Source organism: Nilaparvata lugens, unplaced genomic scaffold (assembly GCF_014356525.2).
Source record: "Nilaparvata lugens isolate BPH unplaced genomic scaffold, ASM1435652v1 scaffold5677, whole genome shotgun sequence".
Taxonomy (NCBI): domain Eukaryota; kingdom Metazoa; phylum Arthropoda; class Insecta; order Hemiptera; family Delphacidae; genus Nilaparvata; species Nilaparvata lugens.
The window spans coordinates 1-14,989 of record NW_024091471.1 but is presented as its reverse complement, the minus strand read 5'-3'; the positions used below and the strand labels follow the sequence as shown (position 1 = coordinate 14,989).

Below are 14,989 nucleotides of genomic sequence, written 5' to 3'. Positions count from 1 at the left end.
ATGGAATAGAATAGAATGACTGCCTTTATTTTCGACCTAGGAGGGCGATGTTAGGGCGCAGTCGGCCCTCTCTCGAAAAAAAATTGATTGATCGAAGAAACAAAGAACAAAAAATATTCTAAAGGGGAATAAAATTAACAAATTTTCAGTCTCTCTCCTGTCTGAAGGAGGATTGAATGAGCAAGTAGCAATATTCTAAAGGGGAATCAAATGATAAAAAGTGTAAAAGAACAGTATTTTGGAACAATATGCTCGTCTATCTGAGTATTGAAGAGTATAAATTGTATTTTGAAAAGTGAAAGTGACATAACCAACATTTTGATTTGGACAGTATAGTATAAATTGGAAATGGGACAGTTTTGGGCATGAGCCTGTTGTGCCTTTCCTCATTTGTACACAATATGATGAATAAATATTATGAAAAAAAATTTGATTAACAAAGTTAACAGGAACAATATTTTGGAACAATTCATCCCAAAGAAGAAATAAATATACACAAAAGTAACAAGGAACAAAATTTTTATTCAAATCACAAAAATAATAAATATCTATGGTGGATAGTAAGTTCTAAGTTCCCAAAAGCGGAAGAGTTATAAGAAAAGTCTAGTACAAAAAATATCCCTGAAAGGTTGAAATATTTAAGAATACAGGAATGGATTTAAGACATGAAAATCATACTTATATATTCACAAGCTATAAAACTAAGGATAACTATGGTCATAAGACCATCTAACTATATCATAAGAAATTATTAAAAATCGAGAATAGAAATGCAGTAAACGTAGACAATTTCTGGAAAGAAAGTGGAAAAACAGTAAAGACTTTTCAAAAATATCAATAATAAACTCAATATAAGAGAGAGAAACATTAGAAATAGAAAGAAAAATAAAAATCTTGGTACCCCTTTTGAAATAGAAGTAGCCCTATACAGAAAAGAGATAGAGAGAAACATTCTCTACACAATCTACGAAAATATCCCAAATTACCGGGAAACGGAGAGATGATAATTTGATCTCTCTCTCTATATATAATAATCGTCTATCAATTGATTACAGCATAATACCAAAAAAGCTCTCACATTTTCAACTTTATAAGATATCCAATTCTGTTGGGCTTTGAAAAATTAACATGAATTCATATGAATAAGACGAGGAATTATAATCATTAATAGTTGATTTTATAGGTTGATTCTCTATAAATAGAGAAAAAATAATATATGATCTGTGTGCTGTATTATTATTATCTTATGCTGTATTTTTCCCTAATGTAATAGGGGATAGAAAATTATTTTAAATGAAAGGTAGTTTCTAACCTGGATATTTGAGCATCACTTCCATCATTCATTAGATACAAACTGGAAACTTTCAAGCTTCAAAACACAACAATATCTTTAAAAAATCTAGGAACTTGTGTGTACAAATAATATACCAAATCAATAAAGGATTTAAATTTCAATTCACAATTATTCCTGTACAAAACATGAATACGATTCTATCGTAGTTTTCATAACAAAATAGTTTCCAATTTAGAGTCTCAATTATTAGACTATAGTGATTACATCTACAAGAAAAACAAAATTATTTTTTATCACAAACGTTCCAGAAGTAATTAATGTTGAGCTAAGAAGATACGATGTCAATTTCGATTTGATACATAATCAATAATTATGTTATAACCAATGTAATCAATCTTATCAATCAATATCAATCAATTTTCATATACTTTTTCATACAATTTGAGTAATCATTAACATCAATAATTATTAATTTCAGAATTTTTATCGCAATGAATCCAATCTAATCAATCAATATCATCAATGATAAGTAAAGATCGATTTTCGCATATACTTTTTTATACAAATTGAGTAGTAAACAAGCATCGTGATCAAGATGTAGGATTCAATTTAATCAATATTGATTTTCCTGAAAGATCCTTCCAGATGATTCTCTGAGTTAATTTTTCCCAATCGTTTTGTTTCGTCGGCTACCAGCTCTTCCTGCTTCTGGAACCATTCGCGATGTTCCTTCATTGCTCCAACAGAGATATCTGGGAAATAAAATACAAAATTAATAATAAATCACACAAAAATTGATTTGGACAGTATAGTATAAATTGGAAATGGAACAGTTTTGGGCATGAGCCTGTTGTGCCTTTCCTCATGTTAAGTATTTGTACACAATGTGATAAATAAAAAATGAATATTTATCTACCCATAATAGAAGATTTCTTCAGATTTTTTACTAAAGATTTGTACTAAATCTTCTCCATGAATCGACTTCCAAGGATAGATGTGTAATATTCTGTTTTTGGACTTCCATATAAAGCTTTTAAATTCAAAATTTAAAATATATGTAATGTTTTGTTTCAATGTGGAAATTCGTGAAGAATTAAAAAGTCTCACATATCTTTTATTTGGACAATTCATTTTATGAAATTGGGATAAAAAGAAGTTTTGGACTGTTTGTTTCTTTGTCCTTAAGTAGATTATGAATGATAAATAAATAAGTAAGTAGGTACATGTACAATATATAAGCTTCAGTGATTGAATAATAAACTTTCATAATGAAGATTGAATATTTTATTGAATTGAAGATATTGCTACATTGTTGAACAATGGTCAGGAAACGTTTCGGAGCTAGAAAAGGATATAGTTTCATCTGCTTTGTGGAATGATAGAGAAGGATAGCAACACCAATGTCAATCGAATACTGTCATAATAACGTGGACATCACTATAGAACAAAAACAACCACAACATGATACAGTATCAAAACAAAATGATACAGTATCATCTCAACTTGATACACAACACCAACGATAATCAAATACCACTATTATAACGTGGACCTCACTATAGAACGAGAACAACCACAACATGATACAGTATCAACACAATATGATACAGTATCATCTCAACTTGATACACAACACCAACGATAATCAAATACTAATATTATAACGTGGACCTCACTATAGAACGAGAACAACCACATGATACAGTATCAACACAATATGATACAGTATCATCTCAACTTGATACACAATACCAACGATAATCAAATACTACTATTATAACGTGGACCTCACTATATACTTTGTGGTATCTACTAGGTGTCTTGACTATACTGTTATATTGCGTATCCATATCAACAAATCTGGTGTGGTACACTCACACAACTTTCCTTGTCGTTATGAAAATTGATCACCTGACGCTAGTGTTCACGCGCATCACAAGTCTACTATTCAAAGATATGAGACAGCTGGTGATGAGACAATAACGCTGGAGACACACGAGGTCTGCTATCTCTTCATAGTGAATGATTTAATAGAATCAACAGTTGCAAACAGTTTGCAATTGAATAACATTTTCTCGAATTTCGAGCTTATTTTCAATTTTATGTGAAAATGTTAAAAGCATTAATGTAGAGGAGATTTTCATGCTGAATCTTTTTTCACTTTAAATTCTTTGTTTAAATTGTATCTGAAGCCTGATAATAGGGAAACAAAAATTAAACTTTGCATAGATGGGGCGGAGCTCCTGAAATTTATACAGATATGGAATTTGTGGCAGTTAATAGAGCTTATCAATAACTATTCTAGGTATAAATTTGATAAAAATCGTTGAAGCCGTTTTCGAGAAAATCGCGAAAACCCCTGTTTCTGACAACATTTTCGTCATTTTAGCCTCCATCTTGAATTGCATTTGATCGAAATTGTTCGTGTCGGATCCTTATATTGTAAGGACCTTAAGTTCCAAATTTCAAGTCATTTCGTTAATTCGGAGATGAGATATCGTGTACACAGACGCACATACACCCATACACACACACACGTACAGACCAATACCCAAAAACCACTTTTTTGGACTCAGGGGACCTGAGGAATTCAGAAATTGGGGTACCTTAATTTTTTTCGGAAAGCAATACTTTCCTTACCTATGGTAATAGGGCAAGGAAAGTAAAAATACTTTTAGAACTCTATCTAGCGGTTAGCAATTGAAACAGATTTCTTCTAATCTATCTCCAACTCAAATTGATTTTCACAAATGACGTGACAGTTGAAGCTGATTGGCTCCCCCTCCAAATCTTCCTCGCAATGCTATTGGTTGGCGAAAACCAATGGTAGAGCAGCTTAGTCTGTGGTAGTTTGGCTGCTTGGTATGTCAGATTGTGACATTTTGAAATCAATTCTTATTCTCATGGTCCCTTCTCTACAAACCCACGATTTTCCTATAGGACAGAACAAGATACTTCTTGGAAAGTGATTAAATGCTCAATGGCAGTTTAATCCTATCAAGAATTATTACAATAGTATATTTCGCACCTAGAGCAGAATATGAGATTTTTCCGGCTCATAATCGGTTTTCAAGTCTGAGGCCGTAGGCCAAGGACTAGAAAAGATTGAGAGCCGGAAAAACATTTTTGCCCATGGGGCGAACGATATTTTTCGCTACACTACAGGTATTGCTGACAAAATAAATGAAGAATAGAAAATGAAGAATACTCGTTATCATACCTATCTCTTGATTCTAGTGGTAGAATATTTGCAGTCAGAATTTCAGATTCTTTCAAAATTTCACTTGGAATATCACAGGCATCATCATCTTCAAGCATTTTTTAAAATCTGGAATGTGCTAATCAACAATAAATAATTGAATGAAAATGGTTGAAAAGCGAATGCTGAATTATTTTGATTCGAAATTCGAACTGAAATAATGGCGACTGCAAATGAAGAAAGTTTGCACTCGCCTGATCTAGAGAATGACTTATTAACTACGGACTTCCATGAGCGGCTGGAAAGAGTACTCTTTCCGGCCTAGCCCGGAAAGAAATCTGTTTCTTACGTCAGACGAGAGTCGTCTGCAAACAAGGTCTTTAAGATCTACGTAGGGACTGGAAAACAGCTGCTTTCTGTGCAGTGTGGCGAAATAGTTATTTGTGCAACTAGTGCGCAAAGTGTCAGTTTGCTGCACCGAAAGAAACGTTTTCGCCACACTGCACAGAAAGCAGCTGTTTTCCAGTCCCTACGTAGATCTGAAAGACCTTGTTTGCAGACGACGTAAGAAAAGGGTTTCTTTTCCGGTCTAGGCCAGAAAGTTGTCTCTTTCCAGCCGCTTATGGCTGGAAACAATGCGCTAATTATTATAATAAGTTCCGCTAGATCGGGCGAGTGTCCACTTTCATAATAAGCTGAAGTCGCCATGATTTTAGTTCCAGTTTCGAATCAAACTAATTCGCTTCGCAACCAGTTTTATTCAATTATTTATTGTTGATTAGTGCATTCCGAATTTTCAAAAATGCTTGAAGATGACTGTGGTATTCCAAGTGAAATTTTAAAAGAATCTGAAATCCTGACTGCAAATCTTCTACCACTAAAATCAAGAGATAGGTACGATAGCTTAACGAGTATTCTTTATTTGTATTCTTTATTTATTTTGTCAGCAATACCTGTAGTGTGGCGAAAAATATCGTTCGCACCACGGGCAAAAATGTTTTTCCAGCTCTCAATCTTTTCTAGTCCTCGGCCTACGGCCTCGGACTTGAAAACCGATTTCGAGCTGGAAAAATCTCATTTTCTGCTCTAGGTGCGAAATATACTATTACGCCCGAGCCGTAGGCGAGGACGGAATGGTTTTTGAGTGCAGCAGGGAACTTTGCGCACGTATTCACATTAAGTTTTTCCTACAGTTACCATTGAATATGAAAAGTGGGTAATTATGGGTAAAATTGCCTGAAATCCATCAAATGTTTTCTGTGTAATTTTATTATTGATAAAAAAATCTTAATCCTAAAATACTAAGTCCTCATTGCCTTGGTTATAATATATAATGAATAATAATTAGCGCGTTGTGCTTGGTTGCACCTCTGCTCACTATAGCAGCCACAGCAGTCACTCTTACCAACTTCATTTTGATTTTGCTGCACTGTTGCTCCATATAACCTACTAAGTATTTTGCGTTGCCATGTTGCAAATCTGGAGTGCAGAAAAATTTTTCCCGCACTAGAGCGGAAAAGTGATTCTTTGCGTTCTGTAATCAGTGCAGCAATGGCCACTTTTCAAGGTAACTGTAGGAAAAAGTAATTTCCAGATCTGTTTAGAATCGTGTTGATGAATCATGCATCAAGAAGTGGAGTTTGGAGATATAGATATTCTCTGAAATCGATTCAATATTTAGTCTCTCACCTCTGAGTTGACTCATGGTTTTGGAGTAAGTACCACCGTATTCTTCTGGGAGGATTTCCTTCGGGATGAATTCATGAAGACCTGTGATTTCGGAGTGGACATGTACCTGAAAAATAAAATAAATATATCAAGTTATATCAAATAAATAGGATACAATTCAAAATGAATTATAATATATGATAGATCAGCTGGAATCAATGCATTCGAAATTCATCTATATAATATAATAAAGAAAAGAATATTGGCTTATACAAGTAGCTTACGGGATAGGAAATACACGAATGACGCATCATCACATCTGAACTACTGGACTGATTAACTTGAAATTTCGCATGTAGGTTCTTAATTCACAAAGGATGGTTATAAGCCTAGTTCAAATTCTTCAAGATTTCAGAAGGTCAAGCTTTCAGTTTGTCAAGTTTTTAATCAGACCCTTATACGGGATACCTGCTAGTCTCAAATATATATTAATATGATGGGAGTAATCTACCTTAAAAAATGATACTAGGATTATCTTACCCTCTTAGCTAGTTTGTCCTTAAGGAAGGATTTTGTGAGTGAGATGAAGGATTCAGCGAATGTGGGTGCGTTAACCACATGGAATGACGTGTATCTTGTAGGCATACCAACCTGAAACATGTAGGTAAAAATTGTATATAAAAATCAATATATAAAAAAGGGAGTGAAATGTAGTAAAATATAAATTTTCCGAAAACTCAACTCCACTATCAAATGAAACCAAAAAATGGAGTGATCCGTGATTGCGTAGCAGCTTAGAGATCCCGGGCTCAAACCCGCTCATCACCAAAAGTTTTTGACCAGGTTCACTTCCGTGCTAACAGATGGGCACATTGAACTGTCAGTCACGGCTGGAGTATGACAGTTGTGAGGCTCATTGATGGTTTGAATGATATATATTCAGATGAGGTGAATGTCAGGTTTTACGGAAAAAATGTCATGTTTTTTGGAGAAAAATGTTACGTTTTTCGGGAAAAATGTTGACCTTCATGGCCATGGATTCTCAGCAACAGAAGCTATACAAATTTAAAATTTTTACCAGGAAAATACATGTTTGAAAACAATATTCATAACTCGTTTTCATTTGGCACTTGTTGATGGCTTGATCAGCCAAAACTGGTCGTGTCTAAAATAAAATAAGAATTCTTTTTTTGTAACTGGATTCACACACGTAGAATAAACAGTCGAATTCAAGCTGAAGAAATGAGGTTTCTAAGGAGTGTATTTGGCTGCACTAGAGTTGATAGAATCAGAAATACTGATATAAGACAGGTTTTATTGGTTGCTCCTCTACATGAAAGAGTCATTCAAAATGGACGCAACTGGTGCAGTCATTTGGATAGAATGCCACCTGGAAGAATTCCCGTTGTAGTCCAAAACTATAGACCTACAGGAAAAAGAGATGTAGGGAGACCAAGAAAGAGATGGGTACCGAAACAGGTTCATTAATAGACCTAATCCCTGAAGTGAAGATGATGAGATGATGATTTTTTGTAATTAATGTTTCAAGTAGGTAGCTCTATTGAAATAATTGATTGAGTTTATAACCCATTTTCTCACAAGGTATCATTATTTTCAATGGTTTCACATAATCCAACTTGATATACATTTTTCTATGATATTCCTTGGAGGAATAGCACAAGGTTACCTTATTTTTCCTCTCTCCATCATTTTGATGATGTACTCGTTGTATCAATCAATAAAGAATAAATGAGTAACTATTTATTCAGGCATAAGATATGAGAATCTCTCATAACAATGTACTCTGATTATCCATAGGCTGAACTATAAAGAATTCGCTATAGTGAGATCTTAGTTATAGAGTCAGTACCTGATTAAATATCATTGGTTTGCTATCCTTTTGTCCCACATCAGACCTACATCTCATTTTGATTATGACCTACATCTATTTGTCCCACATCTATCTTTTCCAGCTTCGCAACGTTGCCAAATAGTTCGTAAACTAGTTGAAAAAATGATGAACTACCAAAAATTTTCATTTCAATTATTATAAACATTTACTCACCAATCCGCTAGTGAAAAACTTCTTGACAACAGGTATAGTCAGGGTACCGACATGTCCAATAGAGCCTCCCTTCATGTCGTAGACTAGGATGTGTCGCCGACACATGTCCTCAGGGAGGTGACAGTCCAGCTGCATGAAGGCTGTCTTGAACAGCTGAACCGGGTTGAATTTGCTCACATCTGAGTCGAAGATTTTCAAAATTGTCACTCGGTCCCCTTGGGGGGTCAGTTTTGGGAGCACGCAGAAAAACCTGCAACCAAAAAATCAATGGATTAGATTATTTATAAAATAAAAATTATAGTACAACATTTTGAAATTTCAAAACCTGACGTCTGTGTGAACACTGAAACTAGTTCTTATTATTTGAATTCTTAATCTATTATTTTATTAATTTCAAAGGCTACTATAATTCTATTTCATGAATAGAAGAATGTAGCCCTTAATTCATACATTTTAAGAAGATATGGATTGGATTAGTTCATTCACCCATAATTGACCGAGCGAAGTGAGGTCTAAGATTCAAGTCGACGGTTTGGAATTTCTATCAATGTTTGAATGTTTGAATGTTTATCTGTAGCGCATTTACGGCGAAACGCGGTAATAGATTTCCATGAAATTTGACAGGTATGTTCCTTTCTTAATTGCGCGTCGACGTATATACAAGGTTTTTGGAAATTTTGCATTTCAAGGATAATGATATTATCCTGTTCAGACGTGATGATGCGTCAAACATGGATTTCCTATCCCGTACGTGTAAAGGCCAAACTCTCCTTTATTATACTAGTAGTTCTGTGAACAGTAGACCTCACGAAGTAGTCTCATCCACAAGTACCTGATTGAAACTATAGACCTTATGGAAATAAAGCAATAGACTGGCTTCTCCACATATCTGTGAAATCACTAATTGTCAGATGATTTATGATGAATAATTCTATAGTCTGATTTTTACTCTAATATTGGCATATGAAGGAGGTTCATTTTTCCTTTGATATTTATTCATATTATGAAAGGAAAAATGAGCCTCCTTCATACGCCAATATTGGTGTAAAAATCAGACTATAGAATTATTCATCATAAATCAGCTGACAAGTGATTTCACAAATGTGCGGAGGAGCCAGTCTATTGCTGTATTTCCATAAGGTCTAAAGTTTCAATCAGGTACTTGTGGATGAGAATACTGCGTGAGGTCTACTGTTCACAGAACTACTAGTATAATAAAGGAGAGATTGGCTTAAACACTTACGGAAAGGGAAATTCACGAATGACGCATCATCACGTCTGAACTACTGGACTAAAAACTTGGAATTTCGCATATAGATTCTTGATTTACCAGGGCTGGCTACAGATCTATTTTCAATTCGTCAAGATTTCAGGAGGTCAAGTTTTTAATTATGCCCTGACGGAGCACGGGTTATCTGAGCTAGTAAGATATAAAATCGATGCTTTCCATTCTTCCAATACTAACAGTGGAAAGCGATTCTTATCTAACATTAGTCTATAGTGAGGTCCACGCTATAATGGCGGTGTTTGATTAGCAATGGTATTGCCATCCTTGTCTATCATTCAACAAAGCGGATAGCACCATCTCTTTCTCGCTTCCGCTCTGTTGCCAGAACGTCTTTCAACAATGGTATTTTGGTAGAGAGTTAGTGGGGAGGATATTTTTAATATTCTTTCCGAAGAATGGACATTGATATGTCCAAAGCTCCGCCAATTTGTGTAGATGCATAACAATATATTATTATCTATAGTTATTATATTACAATTGCTTTTTTCATATCATATACAGTTCAATAATTATTTTCTTAGTCTATATAATGTAAATTCATCTATAATTTTGCTGTATTGTAAGCTATTGTAATAATTGTATAGCCAGTATATATTGTAATCTACATAAATAAAGCTCAATCAATCAATCATCAATCAAAACAATGTAGAAATTTACAAAATATTCAATCTCGATTATGAAAATTCATTATAAATCACTGAAAAATATAATTTCTTGCTTGATAGAGTATAACTGATTATTTTAATCGAGAATGAACAGTTAATATTACATCAATAAACCTGTATCAGCTACCGTCTATGGAAGGCATTGACAAGACAGAGGATCAACAACGTTGTTCTCCTATCTTTCTCCACTTCCATTACAACGTGGACCTCACTATAGAAGTGTTTCACATGGAAGAATGATTCAAGGTCAAATAATGTAAACTTTTGACATGAACCACCCATCAAGCCTGTAGATTCATGCCTCCAAGCCTTCATGACATGAACCACAACCTGAACTATAGTGAGGGGCCAAGTTATAATGGCAGTGGAGAAACAACATAGGAGAACAACGTTGTCGAACCTCTGTCTTGTCAATGCCTTCTATAGACGATAGCTGATACAGGTTTATTGATGTAATATTAACTGCTCATTCTTGTTTGATATAATCAATGATATTTTATTAAGCAATAAATTATATTTTGTGATAATCTCATAATGAATTTACAAAATTAAGATAAAATATTTTGTCAAATAATTATTAATTCCACAGCTGTTCCAGCCAAGGATGAATTATTATCCTTTAAATGTCGTTCAGCGAGTTTTCCCAAGGATGAGACCTAGTGCAATCGAATTTTTATATCATAAACCTACTATGTTCCAAATTTCGTGAACATCGTTAGAGCCGTTTTTGAGATCCGTTGAACATAAATAACCAGATATAAATAATTATAAATAACCAGATAGATAACCAGATATGAAAATACAGAAATCGCTCGCTTAATATAATAGGATTCTACATTGTCAGACGACCTGGCAACAGAGCAATGCGAGAAAGAGATAGCGCTATCTTCTTTGTTGAATGATATACAAGGATATCAATACCATTGCTAATCAAACACTGCCATTATAACGTGAACCTCACTATAGTAAAACTATACATGACTTTAAATAATAAGTATTGATTCATCTTTGCCTGAGAATCAGCCTTGCCATGACAAACCGATGACATATAATAGCACTCTGATTTGAAACAGGCTTAGAAAAAACAAAACTGGTTTGAAAAACATCTTACAAGTTCTACAAACACGTCTGCACGCCATCTAGTTGTGAATGAGTGAAACAAGTTGACATTGTCTCAGTAAAACTAGTTGAAGGATTTCCAATACAACTGGTTTGAGTGATGTTGTACTGTATTCAGTCTCTTGAAGAAATGCAACTACAGTGAATAATCTACTATAGTTATTTGTGCAACTAGTGCGCAAAGTGACAGTTTGCTGCACCGAAAGAAACGTTTACGCCCGAGCCGTAGGCGAGGGCGGAATGGTTTCTTGAGTGCAGCAGAGGAACTTTGCGCACGTATTTCACATTAAGTTTTTCCTACAGTTACCATTGAATATGAAAAGTGGGTAATTATGGGTAAAATTGCCTGAAATGCATCAAATGTTTTTCTGTGTAATTTTATTATTGATAAAAACCTTAATCCTAAAATCCTAAGTCCTCGTTGTCCTCCATTATAATATAAATGAATAATAATTAGCGCGTTGTGCTTGGTTGCACCTCTGCTCACTATAGCAGCCACAGCAGTCACTGTTACCAACTTCATTTTGATTTTGCTGCACTGTTGCCTCCATATAACCTACTAAGTATTTTGCGTTGCCATGTTGCAAATCTGGATGCAGAAAAATTTTTCCCGCACTAGAGCGGAAAAGTGATTCTTTGCGTTCTGTAATCAGTGCAGCAATGGCCACTTTTCAACGTAACTGTAGGAAAATCTAATTATTAGATTTTACAGGATTAATAATAATATCGTGTGACCTGGCTGGCTCAGGTCTGGTGTCAGAGTTTTCAGGTCGCAACTGATCAATTTTAGAGCCTCTCCGACATGACCTAACGACTGCTTTTCAGGCAGCCGGGACCGACGAATTAACGTGACCATCCGGAAAAATTCAGTTCTTCCTATAGTGAGGTCCACGTTATAATGGTAGTGGAGAAAGATAGAAGAGCAAATTTGCTAATTATAGGAGATTTGGGGAATATATTCAGAATGAAACTTAAGTGTGTGATCACGTGAGAATGGGATTGAAACAGAAGAAAAAGAAGAAAAGAAAAGAAGAGAAGAAGAAGAAGAAGAAGAAGAGAGAAGAAGAAGAAGAAGAAGAGAAGAAGAAGAAGAAGAAGAGAAGCAGAAGAAGAAGAAGAAAAGAAGAGAAGGAGAGCGAAGAAGAAGAAGAGAAGAGAAGAGAAGAGAAGAAGAAAAGAAGAAGAAGAAGAAGAAGAGAGAAGAAAGAAGAAAGAAGAGGGAGAAGAAGAAGAAGAAAAAGAAGAGAAGAAGAAGAAGAAGAAGAAGAAGAAAGAAGAAGAAAAAGAGGGAGAAGAAGAAGAAGAACAAGAAGAAGAAGAAGAAAAAGAAGAAGAAGAAGAAGAAGAAGAAGAAGGAGAAGAAGAAGGAGAAGAAGAAGGAGAAGAAGAAGAAAAATGAAGGAGGAAAATAAGAGGAATAAAAGTGTTCACTTGTCTCTTCCAGAGGAATGTGAACAAAGAACGCTTGGAAGGTGGTGAATGTGGAAGAGGAATTTGAAAAAGGGTTCCAAGTCCCACAAATACAAAACAATCTTTGCCGGTGGAGAAAGAAAAACAGGTTTATTCAAACTTTACGTGTCTTCTACTCGAATTTTCCCCAAGAAAACCATTCACCATTAAGATGAGAACTCGAAAGATAAGCTTCATTTCCGCAATTCATTGTACCTTCAATTTATTGTATAGCTAAGTTATTTGGAAGAGGTTTATCTTTCACAAATTACTTATATTATAATTATAATCTATATATATAAAAGCGAAATGGCACTCACTGACTGACTGACTGACTCACTCACTCACTCACTCGCAGTACTAAAAATCTACCGGACCAAAAACGTTCAAATTTGGTAGGTATGTTCAGTTGGCCCTTTAGAGGCGCACTAAGAAATCTTTTGACAATATTTAACTCTAAGGGTTGAAAGTTCGTCTTTTAGCATGTATATTCTTCTTCTCCCAATCTCTTAATTAAATTGAAATTTCCATATCATATGTTACTATAGAACTATAATCTAGTAGAGTACCGAAACAGTTGTTAACTGGCAACTAAATTAATAATTTTGTCAGTTGGCATTAAGTTGAGTTGACTTTGTTAGGTTGGCACCAAGTTGAAGATTTAAATGCATTTATCGCGGAAAATTGATTGGGCACTGCTCTCAATCCTGGGATATTATGTTACTAGCCGTCAGGCTTGCCTTGCTCGCCATATCCGTTTAGCCATACGTTTAGTCTGGCCCCCGACTGGATTGTCCTAACATATACGAATGCTCAAATGAAAAATGCAAGCGAGCGAAGCGAGCCTGCTGATTTCATTCTTGGACGATGCAGTCGGGGGTCCAGAGGGCGGAGCCCCCTGGCTAGACGGATATGGCGAGCGAAGCGAGCCTGACGGCTAGTACTCATTATATTACTATTTATTACTTATTAGCTTCACTGATATTCAAAAGTTCCAGTATTCAAAATTGAGTTCTCAAGCCAGTATCTGATTAATATTGGTCTGCTTATCCTATTTATTCTCATTAGATGAAGCTCGGCTTTTTCAAACTCGGCTACGTCGCCAAATAAATAAAATAGCCAGCCAAAAAAGCACAAGACAAAGTCTCAAAAATATAACATGAAATAGACAGTCACACATTAAGAGACACAATGCTACTATTCCATAAATTGTTTGTAATCTTTGAAATAATAAAATGAGCTACCAGAGAATTTGTTCTCAATGATAATTTCTTTATTGGATCATGAGAACTGCATATATACTATGTTAATGAAGTAATATTTAAGATGGAGTTGATAGTCGACTAGATCAGATGTGAGTTGTTTTTTATGGAAGAGAACTGATCTGCAATAATTGACAGTATAGCTAATACTATGCAACGAATTCTACAGAGTATAAAAAATCAGAATGAAGATTGAATGCAATTTGGTTATCGATAATAGAATATTTTGATGTAACTTCATAAATCGGCGGTGTTTCAACATATAATTGTCGACTCTCAGAAAAGGAAATAGAATAATAATCATTATCTCTCTCATCAACAGACGACGTGTAAGAAGAGAGTGAGAGTGAGAGGGGAAAGCCAAAGAAAGCGAGGATGAGAGGGTGAGAGAGACTGAGGAGTTAGAGATGGAAAGGAGAAATCGAAGAAAGATAGATAGAGAGACAGAGAGAGAAAAAAATGAGAGAAAGACAGAGAGAGAGAGAGAGAGAAACAGCTACAGAATCCGAGAACCTTGAACTTGAAAAAGACAATTGTAGCAGTGCTTTCAGAGCTACCCATAGCCGACCCTTAAAACATTGTAATTGGAAAACTCTCAAATCCCACCAATTTCCAATATAATCTTGCCGTGCTTCCAAAAGTGCAGTCTGCTATTCTAATTTCTTCTTCTTCTTCTTCTTCTTCTTCTTCTTCATCTTCTTTTTTTCTTTTTCTTTTTTTACTTCTTCTTCTCCTCCTCCTTCTTCTTCTGCGCCTACACCTTCTTCTTCTTCTTCTTCTCTTCTTCTTCTTCTTCTTCTTCTTCTTCTTCTTCTTCTTCTTCTTCTTCTTCTTCTTCTTCTTCTTCTTCTTCTTCGTCTCCTTCTTCTTCACCTTATTTTCCTCCTTCTCCTTATCCTCCACCTTCTCCTTCTCCTGATCCTTCACCATCTCCTCTCCCTCCTTTTCCTTCCAACTCTTATTCCCCTTCTTCTTCTTCA

General features: G+C 35.0%; 1 protein-coding gene across 1 annotated transcript; it reads right to left on the bottom strand.

Annotated features, from left to right (window-relative positions):
- Positions 1-502: 502 nt before the first annotated feature.
- Positions 503-8,476, bottom strand: LOC111051330 (alpha-tocopherol transfer protein-like; the record flags this gene model as incomplete). Its single annotated transcript, XM_039444856.1, is given in 4 exon segments — positions 503-2,046; positions 6,183-6,288; positions 6,702-6,812; positions 8,227-8,476. Coding segments are annotated over 4 exon segments (610 nt in total), but the record flags the coding sequence as incomplete, so codon positions are not given.
- Positions 8,477-14,989: the final 6,513 nt, after the last annotated feature.